At 52.9% G+C, this 18,091-nt stretch overlaps 8 protein-coding genes across 8 annotated transcripts; 3 read left to right on the forward strand and 5 right to left on the reverse strand.

The window, feature by feature from the left end:
- Positions 1-412: 412 nt before the first annotated feature.
- On the reverse strand, positions 413-2,662 carry MRS44_009447 (uncharacterized protein; the record flags this gene model as incomplete). Its single annotated transcript, XM_046277737.2, has 1 exon — positions 413-2,662. The coding sequence occupies one exon, from the start codon at positions 2,660-2,662 to the stop codon at positions 413-415; it is 2,250 nt and encodes a 749-aa protein (XP_046125331.1).
- Positions 2,663-3,848: 1,186 nt separating this feature from the next.
- MRS44_009448 (uncharacterized protein) lies at positions 3,849-4,506 on the forward strand (the record flags this gene model as incomplete). The annotated part of the gene is made up of 2 exons (XM_065621295.1): positions 3,849-3,927; positions 3,980-4,506. 2 exons carry the CDS (start codon positions 3,849-3,851, stop codon positions 4,504-4,506), a joined length of 606 nt encoding a protein of 201 aa, XP_065477367.1.
- A 1,149-nt stretch (positions 4,507-5,655) lies between these two features.
- On the reverse strand, positions 5,656-6,522 carry MRS44_009449 (uncharacterized protein; the record flags this gene model as incomplete). The annotated part of the gene is made up of 1 exon (XM_046271692.2): positions 5,656-6,522. The coding sequence occupies one exon, from the start codon at positions 6,520-6,522 to the stop codon at positions 5,656-5,658; it is 867 nt and encodes a 288-aa protein (XP_046125329.2).
- Positions 6,523-7,979: 1,457 nt separating this feature from the next.
- Positions 7,980-9,221, reverse strand: MRS44_009450 (uncharacterized protein; the record flags this gene model as incomplete). The annotated part of the gene is made up of 6 exons (XM_065621296.1): positions 7,980-8,083; positions 8,133-8,310; positions 8,366-8,484; positions 8,534-8,828; positions 8,879-9,097; positions 9,156-9,221. The coding sequence occupies 6 exons, from the start codon at positions 9,219-9,221 to the stop codon at positions 7,980-7,982; spliced, it is 981 nt and encodes a 326-aa protein (XP_065477368.1).
- A 546-nt stretch (positions 9,222-9,767) lies between these two features.
- MRS44_009451 (uncharacterized protein) lies at positions 9,768-10,138 on the reverse strand (the record flags this gene model as incomplete). Its single annotated transcript, XM_046267891.2, has 2 exons — positions 9,768-9,989; positions 10,040-10,138. 2 exons carry the CDS (start codon positions 10,136-10,138, stop codon positions 9,768-9,770), a joined length of 321 nt encoding a protein of 106 aa, XP_046125327.1.
- Positions 10,139-10,565: 427 nt separating this feature from the next.
- Positions 10,566-11,180, forward strand: MRS44_009452 (uncharacterized protein; the record flags this gene model as incomplete). The annotated part of the gene is made up of 3 exons (XM_046277736.2): positions 10,566-10,646; positions 10,692-10,906; positions 10,958-11,180. 3 exons carry the CDS (start codon positions 10,566-10,568, stop codon positions 11,178-11,180), a joined length of 519 nt encoding a protein of 172 aa, XP_046125326.1.
- A 1,305-nt stretch (positions 11,181-12,485) lies between these two features.
- On the forward strand, positions 12,486-13,499 carry MRS44_009453 (uncharacterized protein; the record flags this gene model as incomplete). Its single annotated transcript, XM_046281677.1, has 2 exons — positions 12,486-12,884; positions 12,936-13,499. 2 exons carry the CDS (start codon positions 12,486-12,488, stop codon positions 13,497-13,499), a joined length of 963 nt encoding a protein of 320 aa, XP_046125324.1.
- A 1,572-nt stretch (positions 13,500-15,071) lies between these two features.
- Positions 15,072-16,849, reverse strand: MRS44_009454 (uncharacterized protein; the record flags this gene model as incomplete). Its single annotated transcript, XM_046267890.2, has 2 exons — positions 15,072-16,009; positions 16,069-16,849. The coding sequence occupies 2 exons, from the start codon at positions 16,847-16,849 to the stop codon at positions 15,072-15,074; spliced, it is 1,719 nt and encodes a 572-aa protein (XP_046125323.1).
- Positions 16,850-18,091: the final 1,242 nt, after the last annotated feature.

Genomic DNA, 18,091 nt, shown 5'->3' on the forward strand with positions numbered 1-18,091 from the left:
AATCCAACTCTTGCCAGGTTATCGATGGGAGATCGGACGGGATCCCGAGCTTTCTAGCAGATGTGGTCGTATGTACTTGGGTTGGGGGCAAGCAGCCTTTTCTCTCACGAGCCCGACCAGCCGACCGACATATTCTAAGGATTTGGTAGATATTCATAAGGTTATATAAGGATAAGCCATTCTTATATCTAAGCTTAGATGGGTCTCAGTCCTAAGTTCAGGTGATATTTGGTCAATATTAAGGGCATGTTCAATCTCCCAGTGCCGCCGGTCCGCCTGTAGTGAAGCCGTCACCAACATCAGTCACAAACAAGAACCCCATCTCAAATGCTGAAATCTTTTTGAATTAACCATGTTGGGCTTGTGGTTTGCCTCTATCTCTCTAATCTGGGTATCGCACCACATCTCCAGCTCAAGCATACTCGTCGTCGAGTCCATACTGAGCATCCATATCTGGATCATCCTCATCGTAGCCACCCTCAAACTCTCCACCTCCAAACTCTTCTCCATCGCCGTAATTTTGTGTCTCATCGTACTGCTCCTCTTCTTCCTCTTCCTCTTCCTCCTGAGGAGCCTCCGTCTCATCGCCAACCACACTCTCGTTGCCTGCTTCGCTTGCGTCGTCGCCGCCCATGGTGCTTCCTGCGACGCTCGTTTTTTGGCTTGTGGCTTCTGACCCAGGCCCTCCGACGTTGGGCATGTCGAAAATGTTGCGGATGGCGTCGTAGTTGATTCTCTTGGACCACGCGCGATCCTTGGCAACGTTGACGGCCGCCTCGGCTGCTGAACTGGCTGGGCTTGTCTGTCCCTCACCCATTCTGGCTCGCTTTCGTCGCTTTCGTGTCTGCTTTGGTCGCTCCGCTTCAACCTTCTTCCGGAACACCTTCTCTTGGTGCTTTCGTAGCCACTCCTTATTCTGGTTCACCCAGATCATCTCCTTGATCTGGGCCTCTTCTGGCGACAGCAGACAATTGATGACCTCGGGATCGTCGGCAAACTCGTCTTCTGTCACGTCCGCCGACATGGACACTTCCTTCTGGGGTCGTTGTTGTAATGCCCAGACGGTGTGGATCTGCGCTCGCTGCTCGGCGTTCGAGTAGGCCATGGCGTGCTCGTAGGTCAGAGGATCGTTAAAGATCTCTTCGATAACTCCCTCCAGTTCCTGTTCGTCCTGCTCCCACTCCTCGTTAATGGGTAGTTGAGGCTTTCCCTTTTGCTTTCCGTTCGCTCGAGAATCTCCTTCCAGCTCCTCTTCCAGCGCGTCACCGAATTCTTCAACCAAGTTGTCGAGATTCTCCACGTTGGCTTCTTCGCTCTGGTCGTCTGTTGCGTTGTTTCCATTGAGTCTGTTAACCAGCGATGGATCCTTTGCGATCTTTGATGGAATGGGTGGAATGATGAATCCGTCATCGTCGCGACGATACTCCACGACAGGAGCCTTGGACAGGTCGGCACCGCCTTCAATCAGTCGGGGATCGATCTTGTCAGCCAGCGCGTCTTCACCCTCATCACCCTCCAAGTCCGCCGATGGTCGCTTGCGTTTCTTGCTCTTGCCCTCCAACGTCTTCTTGTACTCCTCGGTGTTTCTGTAGAATGAAGGCGGGTCATGTGAGCTCTCCAGGAAATCCTGCTTCAAGAAGTCCTCGACCGACATTCGACTGGACTCGGTGACCTTGAACTCTTGTAGGCGGCTCTGAATGGTGTGATTGGTGACCTTGACGATGTAGACGACTTCTCGCACAGTACGTCGAAAGTTGTGCATTCGCGCAGCCATGAGAAGACAAGCACCACAAATACCAGAGGGTCGACGACCCATGACCATCCAATCCCGACTCATGCGCTTCACCAAGCGAACGGCATCCTCAGCAACCTTGGCTGTCTCCTGGTGAAACTCCATCTTTGTCGCGAACCGCCAGATGAGATCCTCGGGGTACACAGGGATGAGACCGTCGTTGCCGATTGGGACCACCTCGTTGAGCTTCTTGAAGATGCGACCGAGCTTGAAGACGTTGAGCTGCACCAGATCGGCCAGATCAATAAGCATGACCTTACATGGCGGCTGTGCTCTGCAAGCGGCGTATAGGCAGACGGCGGCGACACTGGCGAGGGTGCGGCCCTGTACAAAGTTGGCGCTCGAGGCGAGCTTGAAGACCTGCGTTCCAGCCGTGATCAAGCTGTCTCCGACGTTGAGCTGCTGTGCGTATCCCTGCATCAAACTCTTGGCCTCTCGAATGCTCTTTTCCCTGTCTTCTGATCCACCAACCCTCCGAAACGCAGGTCCCATACTTCGGACACCAGCCTGATCGGCTCCAATGTAAGAGCCATGGACAACCGCAGCGCCGTTGGAGGACTCTCCAAAGGTAATCTCGGAAACGATGTTGCTGTCGTCAGCGATGCGACCGCATGTCTGACATGTGCCGTCGACGACATTCGGGTTCGGACATGACTTGTTGGGACATTGCGGCCGGGAGGGAGCTGCGAGCGAGGCGTTGCGATTGACGGCGTTGATTCGAAGGGACTGTGAAGAGGTGGTGGCGGCAGCAGCTCGACGTTCCTCTCGCTCGCGCATGGCCCGGACAGGATTCGGCTTCGCGAACCGAGGCTTCACGGTTGGCCGGAGGCCATTAGGCCCGGATTTCGGAGGCGTAAGAAAGGACGACATGTTGAAGATGTGAAGAAACCGAAAGGTTGAAAGATTCAAGATCGATCTCCGGCTGGGGACTGTGAGCGGCGGTTAAACCGCGGCACATCTTCTACTCGTCACCAACCTCTGCAAAATCAACAGAACGAAAAGCTTCTCTCTCTGTTGTTATTTTTTTCCGCAATTTGAAAACTGTTAGCAATCAAAATACAGAAACGCTTCGATCAAAATGACTTTGCTGGCAGCGCTGAGGGATCGTTCCACGCATCTGCACGTCACGCGAAAAACCACCATCCTCCGGTGTTCGAACCATCATCGCCTCGTGAGTCAGGCCGGGGGGCGACCCACTCGACCATCGATTCCGATTTTCACCTAAAAATACCCCGCCATATGATCATAACCTCTCTGTCTCAGCGACCTCTGCCCGACGTTGCGACGTTGTGGCTGTCTGTTTGCTGGCTGTCTGGCGACCATCAGACGAAAGATTGTAGGCTATGATTAGTGAAGCAGCGACAAAGAGGATTCCGAGTTTGGCGAATTTAGTCTCATTTTCGTCCCTTCCGTGGTCATTTCAGTGATTATTGTAGTCATCCAAAAATTGGTTTAATATCCTATTCCGGAAGTACGCATTATGTCCAGATTCAGCACTCTGCTCAATCCTCCACATGCACGTCGATGAAGACACCAAAGCCAAAGATGCAGGTATACAGGTCTAAATCCTCTCAAATGTCACATAATTATTTGTATAAAAATACGATAATTAGAGAAGAATTGTCCTAATTGATGAAATTCTCAACCTCTTATCTACTTTTTTTGCGATCTTTATTCTATCTTCATCAGAGGTGAATAAGCTAACAACCACGTATGTTTTGGTGTTCTGAGAGACGGCCTCCCCCCTTCACTCATGTAACAGCGGCATTTCGGCCCGCCATCCGCATCCTCACTCTCCCTCATACCCCCCAAATTGACCCTTTAATGCATCGTATTCCTTCAAATACCCGTGTTGTTACCAATCAATCTCAACATTCGTGGGCCGAGTCACGCAGTGCGGAGAAAGATGGCAGTCTGAGACTCGGTGCTATAATTACGTCAGACCCTGCCCCGCGACGCCAGCTCCGAATCCTTCGAGCAACACATTTACATCTGCACCTCCTCCGTAGACCTTTTGACTTTTAACGAGATATACCTATACGCAAACACCTACAAAATGGAATCCCCTTTTACTGTTTCTGCCAAGCCTGGTGGCGATATCTGGAAGCAGCCTCCTTCTCATGATGTCTTTACTGGTGAGTAGCCCCTCAATGCCCCTCACCACCAAGTCCAACATCACCACTCCAGCACCGTTCAATGCTAACGTCTCAGCCCCCTCGCGCACTCACTCCTCTGGTCCCCTTCAAAGCCTCATCTCAGCAACTCTCACCTTCACCTTGACCTACACCCACCAGTACGACCAGGCCGGTCTCCTGCTCACCCTCACAAAGCCGGGCTCCTCCCAGAAAAAGTGGATCAAGACGGGCATCGAGTACTTCAACAACCACCCTCGCTTCGCTACCGTTGGCTGCGATAATTTCAGCGATTGGAGTCTTGCGCCTGTGCCTGAAAAAGACGAGGCTGCTGTCAAGAGTGGTGACAAGAGTGCTACTATTGTTATTGAGAGGGAGAAGAGTGTGCTTGGGCTGTGTTGGTGGATCTCTCGGATTGATGATGCTGATGAGAAAGTGCCTTTGAGACAGCTCTGCTGGCCTTTCGGTGAGGATGGATGGGAGGTTGAGGTCGGTGCTGCTGTGGCACGACCTAACAAAGACGTAACGGAAGAGTTGGAAGCCAAGTTTGAGAACTTTGAGGTCAAGTGGGAGTCTACTTAAGTAATTCCCATTCATAGATGAACCTCACAATAGACATCACATATCACGCATCAGACAGGAAAACACCAAATTGAGGTGGCCGAATTTCTCATTACCTCGGACCCTGACGGAGCTAGCGCCAGGGAGGATCGCTCAACGATCCTATCAAGTATTGTTGTTTCTAATCATCAAGATCATAACTTCGTTTCTCGGCGAGTTTGTATTGTCCATCGCCCCCAAGACCATGCAGAAGATCTTTTTTTTTCTCCATCAAAAACAAAGGGAAAGCAAAAAACAGGAGGTGTCATTCTGGATACCAGGACCAAGGGGAGCCCGTAAAAGACGTGCACACGCAATCAAGCGTGTGAGTAGAGAGGAATTATGCCTTTGGGCCCCCCGTGCCTGGTGTGAGTAGGAGAGTTTGTATCCGTTTCGCGTCTAAGCATAATGAAACGCCCAACGCAAGAACCGCAATAAAACACAGTTAAACTCCAAAAAGATCCATTCGTTTAGAAACCGAGATGGCGCAATCGTTTCAATCTTGGATAATTTGCTCGCGGGTTGAGAAAGGCAAGCAAAGCTCCGGTTCTTCCCAAGTACTCTGAAAGCGAATGTAGGAACCAGACATACAATCAAGATGCCAGTCCCAGTCGTGTAAGACCGTAAAAACGCCAGAGTAGAAAAAATGTTCCAGTGCCGCAAGTGTAATGGGTATCAAAGCAAAAGACGAGCGCAGAAGAAGCAACGCACAGTAAACCAAGGAGTTAACACACAATAAAGGGAGCAGAGGATGGTGGGCTCGTTGTGTTGCCGGGCGTCATTAGATCCTCTCGTGCTCTTGTACTTTCTCAAATCAGACAATTTCGGTCGGCCAACCTCGTGAAAAGAAGGGGAGTTCATGTAGTAAAACAAAAAGCTCCTTAGGACGTCAATCTGATGAGGAGGGAGCGTGAAAAGCAAAAGAATCCAACGCCGGCTCGAGTAATTCTCATCATGATACACTTTTTTTTTTGGTGTTTTGTTTCCTTTTTCGGTTCTCCGTGTTTTTTTGTTGTTTCCGCACTCATCCTCCAGCAGAGATCCAAATTGGCGAGTTACACGCGCATCTGGAGGCCTGAGTGTTTTGTATGTGTACAGTGGTGGCTCGTTCGTTCGTTCTTGTCGTCACCTTCAGACAGTCTTTGGCGTCCGAGCATTGCTGACGTCAATGACATCGTCCAGGTGGTTGCACATGGCTACAAACAGGTCGAAGAAGAGCTTGCTGCCGCCCGCCTCCATCTCGGCCTGCATGGTCCCGCTCCGCTTGAAGGTCTTGCGACAGCGGATGATCAGGGCGAGGTAGTGAGCGCGCAGGCGGCTGTCCGAGTCCGGGGTGTGGGTGTAGGCGTACTGGGCGGACCGCAGGATGGTGGCGACGTCGATGCCGGCCTGAAGCCCTTGCTTGCGCAGGGCCAGGCGCTTTAGCTCTTCGAGGCCGTAGCGGTCGGCGGCGCAGTAGATGACGGTGTCGCGGAGGATTTCGACACCCAGACTGGACAGGTAGACGGAGGCTTCGCCGGCGCGACCACCTCCGGTTTCGGGGTTGGGGGATGACTGAGGTGTTCGACCGTAGTCCTCGAGCTCCCAAGAGTTTCGGTGCCTGTTGTGAAGCAGGCGGGGGTAGTAGTCACCCTTGTACAGGTACTCGAGGACGGCCGAGAAGACCTCGGGTTCTTCGTCGGGGAGGGAGATCCTCTTGCTCTGCGCATCAAAGGGGCTTCCGCGGCAGGCGGCCTCGAAGAAGGGCGACTGGCGGAGCACATCCTCGTGCGCCGCAAAGAGCCGGCCGTCACGGCCCACGGTGAGGGTCACGATGGGCGAGGGGGAGGGCGCGGCTGCGGGAGATTTTTGGTGCTGCTGGGGAGTCGTGTCCCGCTCGTTGAGCGATCTCTGCAGTTTCGACATCTTGACATGGTCCCGGTGGGAGCCCGATCTCTTTAGTCTCGCAGACTTGTCGACGCGGTTTGGGTCTTGCGACCGGACTGAGCGCTTGAACATGGCTGCGGTTTGTTTTCGGGTTCTGGTAATTAAAGAGTGAACTCGTGACGGGAGATTCGAGGAAAGAAAGGGGAGAACAAGGACACGTAAAAGAGTGAAGTTGTTTTTGTCTATTCTCCCGGCTGACTTTTTGATTCGATCGAACTTGGCTAGAGAGTGACGAAATGAGCGAAGAGAGGAGAGGAAGAGAGAGAGAAGGAGAGGGAAAAGAGAGTGAAGCGCAACAAAAAAAGATTGACAAAGGAGGGCCCGGGCGGAAGAATATGCCGTAAAACAATATCCTCGTGATGAAGCTTTGCGACCCTGATTTTAGTTGCGAGTGGGGGGGAGGAAGAAAGAGAGGAAGTCGGGGGTTTGGGGGATGTGAGCTGTATTTAACTATTCTTGGTGGATGGATGGATCCATGGATGCCCTCACTCCCCAGCCATTCACATTGTCTAGTCCACCGCGGGGTTCCAGTAACAGGCATCCCACTGCAACCACGTCAGTCTTGTCGATTACTGAGCCTCTCTGATAGGTCCAGCTATTTCATTTTCAAGCCCAGTCAAGTCCCAAATCCCAAAGCTTGGGTTCGGCTTGTCTCGCTAAAATTAAGCGGCGCCGGCCTGGCTTCCTCTCCATCATGACTATCCCTGTAACTTGACCTCGAACGAATTCATGCCTGACTCGTCATCTTCTCTCTCTTACTGTCAAGACGCCCTTGACGCTTCCCAGTATCTATCCCAGTCATATCTGCACAGCCTCATCTCAAACCTGTCTCGTCTCGTCTCATCTCCAATCACCATGGCCATCTTCTTGCCACTCTCTGCAGCCACCTTCAGTGTAACTCGACAGTCCAACGACTCCAAAGAGCGCCCGTCCTGTCGCGTCACCGGCTCACCAGCCTGATACCCAATCGTCAGGCTCCGTGAAGACACTACCAAGCCAGATCATCTGTGCAAATCAGGGCCCCATTTCTGATTGGTGACTCGATCAATTCTACCCAACCTGCCGGCGCCCAAGATGGTGTGGACGAGTCCCAAGCTCTTGCACATGCCTCACGCAGCCACCATTTTTGGTACAGATTCACGGTCGTCCAAGTGCACTGCACCCGAGCTCCGTCACGTTTGACGCCTCGTTTCGACATTTGACTCATTCCATGAACCTATCTCGGCCATATTCAGCGCTCTATGAAGTCAAGCAAGGTTCAAGGGTGCAGTAGCCGTTGCAACGGTCCGATTTCAACCGTCATTTCAACCGTCACTGCACGATGCTTCAACGTCTGCAAGAACTGAGTCAATTTCTAGGGTATTAAGAGGATTTGCAGCATGCATGCATCCAACACCCTGGCTCATATTGAGCGTACCAGGCCGAGTTCATCATTCTTCGCCAACAAGTCACCACTGACCACCGTGCATGGACATCCACCTCTTCACCAGCTTTCCCCTCTCCAACCATCTACCCATGCCGCACAACTATCAATTCTCAAGCGCCTCCTGCGCAGCAGCGATGGCGCGAGCCTCGGACAGTGATCGTGTCATGCTTTCACGAATGCCGACCAAGCCTTGCATCAGGATGTACACTAACAGATCGTTAACATCAAGACATGGACGTTTTCAAGAAACACTTACTGATAGGAGCCAAGAATACAAACCCGATGGAGTACAGAGTCACTGCCTCATCCGAGCCAACCTCACTCTTGTCGAGCCAGAAGAAGGCATACCAGTTTGTGACGAGATGACCAAAGGCCGCCCACCCTAGGTAGATAGCTGCATTGACCATGAGACCCAGCAGATGCAGTCCAATTGCCTGTATCATCGCTGTCAGTATTGTCACTTGTCACTGAGGTCGAGGTTGAACGTACATATGGACGTCGAATGCTGTTGAGCCAAAGAATCTCGATCACCATGATGATAGGTGCGATCACGTACAGGGCCAGGATGACAAATGCGCGAAGTGATCCTTCGTCAAAGATGTCGCTCACTGCTCAAGGTTAGCACAAGGCAGAGAGATGCAATACATCATCACTTACATGGTGCCTCCGGGGCAGCTCTCGCGGCACCTGCCCAGATCGTAGTGCCATTTGGAGGAGTGGGAGGCTGGGGTTCACCAGCGGCGTCATCGTCATCATGCTGGCGGGTGATGAAGAAGTAGATGACCGAGTTCGCGAAGGAAAAGACCACTGTCGCAGTGTAAAACATGGTGAAGTAGAATTGCTTCCGGAGGCTAGACATGTGCCTCGGCAGCGACATGGCTCGGATGAGCATACCCTCGAAACCATCGATGTGGTGAGAGTGGGGATAGTACAGGTGGGTGAAGGTCCATGACTGGGATCAAAGGTCAGTTGGGAAGGAGGGAATCGAGTGGGAAGACTCACAAAGGCGACCAGCTGGTAGAGAAAGGCAAAGAAGAAGCTGATGTTGGCAAAGTCGAACACAATCCGCCAGTCGGAGAAATCGCTCGGTTCGTTGATCTCGTAGTCGAGGATCACGATGCCCATGGCAAGCAGAGCTGCCAGAGCCAGGCCTCGGAGGATGACGAGAACGTTCTGGGGAATGAACCGCCAGGGAGAATGGCATGCGCGGAGGAAGGCGGGCTGTCAAGATTATCGAGTCAGCAAAGCAGGCTGATGTTTCCATCAGGTCGAGACTTACGTGGTCTTGCATCACACCAGGGCCTGGAAGCCCGTTGGCGCCTTGGAGAAGAGGAGCTGAGTCCATGGTGAAGGCTCAGCGAGAAAGATGCGAAAGATGCTGTAAATAATGTAGACGAACAGATGATACTGGTAGCGCGATGTTGGGTCCAAGAGGAACGACGAGGCCAAGATAGGTGGGCAGTGAGGCGTCAGAGAGGAGATGACGGACAACCGAAGAGAGGATGGATGGGTTGAAAGGAGAGAAAAGAAGAGAGTCAAGGTAGTGGTGAAGAGAGCACATGTTGAGGCTGAAGGGAGGGAAGGTGGTGAGTGTTGGTTTGGGAAGGTGCATCTCTGCTGTCCATGGTGCCTCAGCTCCCGTCTCGAAATGTATGGCAGTCGCGAAGGGCAGTCTTATTAGAAGAAGAAGAAGACAACGGAGAATAAAGGAACCCATTCATGATTGATGGATGCCTGGTTCAATTGTTGAGGCTGTTTGCGTGAACTCGTTCAAGTCTTTGTTGGTTAGGTTGCGAAATGTTCAACTTCATTATCTGCGATGGCACAACTCATCACCATCGTCTCGTATCACTATTATACATGCGTCCGCTTCATCTCGAGTCCTTCCAGCCTACTGCTTCTTGTGAGCACTGGCATGACCTTCCCGCTCCATTCCCTGGCAGCCAGTGACCTTGCCTGCAATCTCTTCGGCCTTGCCGTAGCCGTGCTCATGGTTGGGGTCTTGCTGCTCCCTCATCTCTCCAACCTTCTTCAACGCCGCCAGACCTGCTGCCTTGTCTTGTTCGCCTGAAGCCTTCCACGCGTGGGAGCCAGTGAGGACACCGACCGTGGCCTGAAGGTAAGTCAGTGAGAGGCAACGCGGAAGATACGGTGGGCAAGTACCTCAGCTGCACCCTTGGCGTATTGGTAGTGACTGCCAATGAGGCCAGGCTGAGAGCCCTGAGGCTGCTGCTGTTGCTGTTGGTTGTTGTTATCGGACATTTTGGAAATGTTCAGGACGATTCGTCAAGTAGAGCTGCTGTATTGATGCTAAGAGTAAATACCAAGTAAGAGAGTAAACAGGCCCCTCGATCACAAGACGTCCTTTAAATACCACACTTCTCACTCGCCAATTGCGCCGATGACATCGCTCTCACGCTCCTCTTGCCGTCATGACATCACCTTTGGTGCTTCTGCCGGACCTGGGGGTTCCCAAACGTCCCTGGAAAGGTGGGGGCCTCGCACCAGCCACAAGGTCAAGCCTCAAACGCCCCAGCTGTTCGCTCGAGACTGCTGGCCCGTGCGCTCAAGCTCCCATGAGCCACATGTCCATTTCGAAGCGCCTGTCTGTCCCCATTCAACACGGAGTTGTCAAGCTCCCATCAACCTCGCTCATTGACTTTTGCCCATTCGCTCTCCGACCGTCGCTATGCTTTCCAGTCTCGGTAATCCGCGGCAAGCTGCCGCGCAGCTCATGAACTTTGCGCTGATCCTATCCACGGCCTTCATGGTAAGTCATAACGATGCGCTTGGGTACAGGTGCTAACAGTCGCAGATGTGGAAGGGTCTCTCCGTCATCACCGACTCGCCGTCCCCGATCGTCGTCGTCCTTTCTGGTTCTATGGAGCCTGCGTTCCAGCGCGGTGATCTTCTCTTCCTGTGGAATCGAAACCTGTTGCGCGAGACTGAGGTTGGAGAGGTGGTGGTCTACAACGTCAAGGACAAGGATATCCCCATTGTGCACCGTGTAGTGCGCAAGTTTGGCAATGGGTACGAAAGCACGAATAGAAGACTATCACACAGCGACTGACGAGTTTACAGCGACACGGCCGAGCTTCTCACAAAGGGCGACAACAACTTGTCGGACGATACCGAGCTGTACGCAAAGGGACAAGACTACCTGGAGCGCAAGGACATTATTGGCAGTGTAGTGGGATACATGCCATTTGTTGGATACGTGACGATCCTCCTATCAGAGCACCCTTGGCTCAAGACGGTGATGCTGGGCATCATGGGTCTCTTGGTGGTGCTGCAGAGAGAATAGACGAGCGCGTTGGATATGTATGTATAGGTCGTAAGCGAATATGCGCGAGAGCAAAAGATGGTCAAGCAAGCTAGGATTGGGGAGAAACTGCCGTAGATTTGATACCCACACGTCTGGCACTAAAAATCTCGTTACCGCCAGATGTCGGCAATTTCCCGATAGGGAAGCATCCAACCGTGACGGGATGTGGGAGGTGTGGTGTTGTTTTTTTATGCTGCGGTCGCCAAGTCGGCACAGAGGATGCGACCACAGCGTCCGTGAGCCGACATGGTTCCAGCTCTTGGCAAAGGCCATTTCATTTGGGGCTGAGAAGCAATCACAGCCACCGTCTGGAATAGAGTGATGAAGGATATTGGTGTTGGTCCAAACAAGGCTTCGTATAAGCTGCAGGATGAGTTTCGTGAGTCACCGTGGACATACGAGCAGGATCAAAGATGAAGTGAAAGATGCATAGCCCTACGCTCCTCGCCTCGGCGATTTCTCCTCCCAGCCCCTGGTCCAATTTTAGGCCAGCGTCGATCGTTTCCAAAAGAGCACGGGTCGATAGAGGTCTAGGCGATGGTCGGCCGCCGTGTACCCGTGAGAAGGAAACGCTCAGTCTTGGTTGTCTTGTTGGTCTCTTTGGGTCCTCTAACTGCGACCTGGACATTGTACGACTTTGTTGGTTGCGCGCTGCGGTTGTGAGTCTGGGACGTTTCAAGTGAGATCCTTCAAATGAGGCCTGTTTGAGCTGCCGCTCAGCAGATCATGAACCGACGACTACACAAGAGACCTCGAAATAGCAGAGACGATGTCTTTTCTGTCTAGACTTGCTCACCTCCTTTTAACAATGCCATCCTATCATGCCTTAGACCGCGCCATTCCCGCAACCGACAAGCCCCTTGAACACCACCAAGACACCATCAAGCCCCCTTCGAAGCGCCGCGAGCCAATCAAGCACAACAGCCAACATACTAAAATCGCAGGGGGCAAGGGTCCCCGACGCGCATCTAGTTTAATCCTGCAGGTTGCAACACAACGCTAATATCGTCGAAGGATTTGCCTGGGGTTGAGAGGGAGGGGGGCGAGGAAGCATTAAATAAATCTCTGCTCCCGGTGTGTCTCGTGAGAGTTTCTTCTTTGATCACCTGCGTCAGTTGTTGGTCGTATAGTCTTTCGTTTCTAGTCATTCCTTAACTCTTCATCGCTGTGCGTGTTGCTTTGCTCGACCGTATCGCGATCAACGTTTGTTTCACGAATCACCCCACGAAACTCTTGACTCCTACTTTTCTCCAGCATCGCTCAAGTCGCTTATCGCAGCTCATCATGGCGCCCGAATCTTCAACACAGACTGATGATGCCATCGCATCCTCCTCCACTGCGGCTCCAACTCGACCTCCTCCCACGCAGCCACCACCCAACAACGCGCAAACCCAGACGCAGACGGGTTTCCAGCTGTATCCTGGCTCCTATGGCCAGGTCTTCACGCCTTATCAACAGCAACCCGCGAGCAATGGCCAGCAACAGCCCATGTTTATGGGTCAGCAGCAGTGGACGCCTCCTCCGCTGGTGGAGACCAAGTATTGGATGGTGTCCAAGATGGGATTGCACGGCACTTCCATGGTCTGTTGTGTTGTTGGCATGGGTCTTGCATTCTCCCTTATCGGACAAGATGAGGATGACTTTATGGGTCTGGATGTCCTGGGCATCACGTCAGGTCCCATCGTGCGTCTCCCAACACTCTCACTCTTCGTTTTCTCACACTGACCTTTACAGCTCGTCTTCGCTCTTGTTTGCGATATTATCGAGGTCCTCACCCGCGCTCTGCGCAAGTTCAAGTCCGGAATTCACCCCGGTGTCCAGATCGCCCTCTCGCTCATCATCTGGATCATGACCTCCATCGTTGGCGGCATGCAGGCCACTTATAGCGCCATATTCAACGACGACTACAGCGAATGCTCCCCCAGTTCCACTCGCTACAGTCGTTACGATGACGAGTACGAGTCTTGCAAGACCCAGTACGGCGGCATCCGCCCCAAGATCATTGCCATGACCATCTTCACCTGCCTAGTCTTCATCGCCCACTTCATCCTGTTCGTCTTCGCCTGTATCGACATGTCCAGACGCAACCGCAACAACCGTGCCCCGGTCATGGTTTTCGCCGCTCCGCCTTACTGGGGACCCGCGGCCCAGGGCTTCCAGCAGATGCCGCAGAATGGTGGGCCGCCTGCTCAGAACCAAGGACAGCCTATCCCCATGCAGAACTGGGCGTTGCCTCAGGTGAATGAAAAGGGCCCGGCCCCGATGGCAGCTGCTCAAACTCCAGCGCGTTATGCTTAGGGTGGAAAACAGGTTTGCGGTTGTGGCGTTGGGTCGTAATGGTAATCATGGGGAATATGTGTGCTACGTTAATAGATATCTCGAACATTCGATACCCGGATGAAAACAAGCATGTTTTCTCATGGTCTGCCTCAAATCTTGCAACCTAATTCACTGAGAGCTGAGTTGCTAAAGATTGCACAACTTCTGTAGTATCTGCAACCAACCGACTTTGCGAAGCTCACTACTGAGGGCATGACCACACAGACAACTTGATCGTACCATACCGCTCATGGAACGCCTTGTGTCTGGTGCATTCCTGTTCAAAAAGGTGACCCTCAACCGCGGACCAACCATACCCTAGAGAACTGCATACGCAAGGATCAACAGACCCGCCAGAGTCGCAACAATCCGAATTTCAACAATGCGAATTTCCCTAGACTTTACCCAGCTTACCAATAGCCAACTAGGTTCTTGAATACAGTTGATTGGGCTAAAGGTGGGTTGTCAAACGTTGTGCGTGGGTTGCCATCCCCACAACACCAAGCAAAAAGATCACCAACCACCAAAAGGAAAAGATCGCGATGTACCCAGGACTCGAACCTGGAGCCTTTGCCACCGGAAAGCAACGCGCTGCCATTGCGCCAGCACACCGTCGCGTGCTTTCCGGGCTTCTGAATCGTATTCAAAAGGTGACGGAGTTGAGACGGTTGAGGTTGGTGATCTTGGAGAGGGTTTTGCGGAGGTGAATCACGACAACTTTTTGGGGAACGGGAAGGATCCTAAGACCAGGATTAGGGTGAGGCCTAGCCAAATCTCCAGTCAAGACTGCTCAAATGTTATACTGTGCTCATCGTGGCCGATGGCTGTTGTGTGTATGGGGAGCGTCGATAAAGCTGTCATGGCCATCAGGCAGCGAGACCACGACACGTCATCTCCGTCCTCCCCTTAGACTTGGAGAACTGCGATGAAACGAGGAAGATGGATCCTTAGGCTCTAAGACCCAAACGCTGGTGTTGACGCTGAAAGCGGCTGCCTTTAGTGATGGGCCAAGTTGGCCATCCACAATTTCATCAACACTACAACCACGCATGCTCAACAAGTCACAACAATCACAAACGAACAGTGAAAGTAATCATGGAACAGTCAAATGAATCATGGCCGTGGATTTTTATCTATCCTCTAGACCCAAACATAAAAAATCTCCAGTAAACGAGAGACCATAGCTTTTGACCATCTTGAACCATCATTAGCGGCACTAAAACTCTTTTCCCTTCCTGCAGGGCGCTCACAGAGCAGCCCACTGCGGACATCGATCCTCCAAAAGACACCATCGACCCAGGCTTTTCGGCCAGAATCGAGGCTTGGGGTATCATCTCCAAAAAGAAGTCGTCCCTATCCCTTGCGGGAGGGGGTCTACACAGGCACGCTAAGAACGAAGGCTGGTGCGATTCGCTGAAACGGAAGATAAGAAATCAATCAAGGAAAATGTTGTAAAAGAAAGTCCTGTCGAGGCCAGGGATAGCTGTGCCGCAAGGGCTATGCCGTCCTCGCACGTTTTTGGGTGTGTGTCTGTCGGAACCCCGCTCTGCATCATATGCGGAGAAGGTTCACGTCAGAGATGCTTCGGTGTCTCTTGTGGCCGCCGCCAACCTCACCCGATGCCTTGCGCTTCGCAGACACGGTCTCGAGGGGGCTTCGAGTAAGATCACTCAGCTGCTTCTTATGTCGGCGGATAGGTGTTAGGGGTACGCGGGCTGTGTCGAAGCGGTCCGATTTGAGACCCTTAATCGCCGTGGCGTTGTAAGGACCGCTGAATGCAAGCGAGTCCTGAGTGGCTTGGTTGCTCAGGATGAGCTGCTGGTTGATCTGGTTGCGTCGGAAAGCTCCAACGGTTTCAGAGTTGAGATGCGAGAGAACATCTTTCTCGCTTCCAGCAGTACTGGGCCGAGCAGGAGTTGAGGCTGGGTTCCAGTTGTTGTCTCCATCCTCGTCATTGGAGTCATCGCTTCCCAGATCGATAAAGTCCTCAAACTCTAGCTGGAGGTTCGCCTCGCCATCCTCGTCAGGCAGACTAGGCGCAGTCGAGCTCTCATCAGCCGTGTTGGCGTCTGAAGGAAAGGGAAAAAAGGCCTCGGCAGGTCCCATGACTTGGCTGTCATTAACAAAGTCGCCAAATGCTTCGCCAGAGAACATGGCACTGAGCATCAGGTTGGCCGAATTGCTCATGATGGGGGATGTCTGATCCTCAAATGGCCACCCCAAGTTGAACTGCTCCGGCGAGAGGTCGAGGTGTCGCCGGCGGTGGGGGGTAAAGATCATCATCTTCTTGGTCAATGGGTTCAAAACCGCAATGGGCTTCTTGTCGGAGCGATCAAGGTTGTAGCGGCCCACACGGGGCTGGCCACGCTCGGCCTTTACTGGGCTGTCGGTATCCGAGTCCGACATGTCACTCTGGGGGTTGGAAGGACGCCGTGTCTTTCTGCGAACAGGAGGCTCTGGCTCATCCTCTTCGGTAGTGTCACCATCAGCTGGAGGAGACATGTTAGCACTGGAAAGACAACGTGTCCCGCATGGTGGCTGGACTCACTCTCATAGCCGTCCAGCTCCTGGGGCTCTTCAAAGGTGGGCGTAGGAGACGTGGGAGCAGAAAGGGCATGGGGTCCCCTTGGTGTAGCAGTAGGGGTCTCATCCCCATCCAAGTGACGGACGATCTCTTCAGCGTCCGAGTCCTCCTGGTCACCATACTGGTAAGTGTAATCCCAGAACGACCCTGAGCCCGACGACTCATCAGGGTCGTGTTCTATCTCTCGACGGAATCCAGGGTCAAGAGTGTTTTGGTCAACAAAAATGTCGGGAAACATGTCGGCATGATCATCCTCAGTGTCAGTAGAATCAGACTCGCTGGGAGACATGTCAAAGTGAACATGACGCTCTACAGGGGTGTCTGCGCCAAAGAAATCGGCTTCTTGGTAGAACTCTGGCAAATCTTGCTCATTCTCTGAGGGGATACCGCCCCAGCTGCCCTCGTCATCATCGACATCCGCGCCTCCCTGCTCGTCATCGTCATCTTCGTCATCGTCATCATCATCGTCGTCCTCTTCTTCAACGAGGGTTCGCGGCCGAGGAGCTGGCTGTGGGGTTGGAACGCTAGCTTCCTCCAAAATGTTCTCCTCCTCGGCCGCAGCGACATCATCCTCGTCGTCGTCCTCGGAGTCGCTAATGTCCTCGACGGCAGAGTAGCCACCGTCGTCGGAGAGGTTCAATGAGGAGGTAGAAGGTGTGTCGGAAACCCGACGCCGACGGTTGACAGTCTTGGTCTTCTTGACCTTGACCGGAGCGGCAAACTTGCGCTTCAAGCTGCGAGACATGGCTTCTGTGTATATGTAGTAGAGAATCGGTGGTTGGTCTGGAATCTATTGCGTGGCGACTTGTAATTGTCGCTGAGTATCCTTGGTTTGCGAGATCCAATTCGATGTGGTCCAAGAACCTGAAATTGACGTAGAGACTCAGAATCTAGGGGTGTGTAGAAATGGGTGGGAAATCTTGTATCCTTTCTGGTAGTGACGTGCCGATACTCGGGGGAATGCTATCGAGGGTCAAGAGAAGTGGTACGAGGACAGATGGAGGAGTCGAGGTAGGTGGTGGAGGTTGGTGTATAACAAAGCCCTTGACAATCGGGCAAATCGCAGAATCTTTGGTTTCAGAGACAGACTCTCGGTTGAGCTTCAGCTCAAGAGCGGGAAAGGCTGTGGAAAACTAGGTCGAGCGAGGAAATTGACTGGTAACTCGGTGAACTGCTGGACTGCGGACCACGGGGGAAAACAGCCATGGCCCGCAGTGGGCGTTTACAGCTCAGCGACGGCCGAAGGCATGATGACTCGACTAAGTTTCGGTATGGGATGTTCTCTGGATGATGCTGGATAATGGCGACTTCGTTGTCTCGAGGGGATGTGGTTTGGGTTGGTGATGATGGGAAGGAGAGGAGGAAGAGGAGGAGCAGAAATATCCCAAACTTTTTCCGTCTGCTGGTGGGGACAGCTCCCGATCGGGGCTAGCGCAAATCTACTGGAGCAGGGTGGAGTCACTGGAGTCTACTGGAGGGGAGTGCGCGGGAGGTGGCGCTAGGCTTGTTCTGGATAGGCCGGCACGCCGTCACCGCTTTTTGGAGCCTCAGATCAAGTTGGCTTATTTCACGGATGAGGCCCAACGAGAGGTCAGTCTCGAGACTGTCTGCAGCGCCAGCCGCTGATCCTGTTTCACTCGGTGCGATGCAGGGCGAAGATTCCATTCTACAAATGGTGTTGTTTGAAGGTGCAGAAGCGAGAGACGGGGGTCTGAATGCTGGCAATTAGGGCTTCGGTCTGTCCTGTCCGTCATCAACCCTACTGTATGGGAATGGATATCTGGAGGGATATACCCCATGCTCCCTGGTCCGTGAGGCGAGCAAACGAGCAATTGGGGGACCACTTAGACGCCCAGGCCAAGGGCACGACAAGGAGGATAAATCCAGACAGGCCGGGGGAGAGACACGGCAGAAGGTAGACGGGCCGCACAACCCTCAGGGAGATGAGGACAAGGCGCCCGCCGCGAAGCAAGGAGACACAAGTGAG

This window comes from Fusarium solani, assembly GCF_023522795.1.
Source record: "Fusarium solani strain SB1 chromosome Unknown bctg00000005, whole genome shotgun sequence".
In the NCBI taxonomy this organism is placed as follows: Eukaryota; Fungi; Ascomycota; class Sordariomycetes; order Hypocreales; family Nectriaceae; genus Fusarium; species Fusarium solani.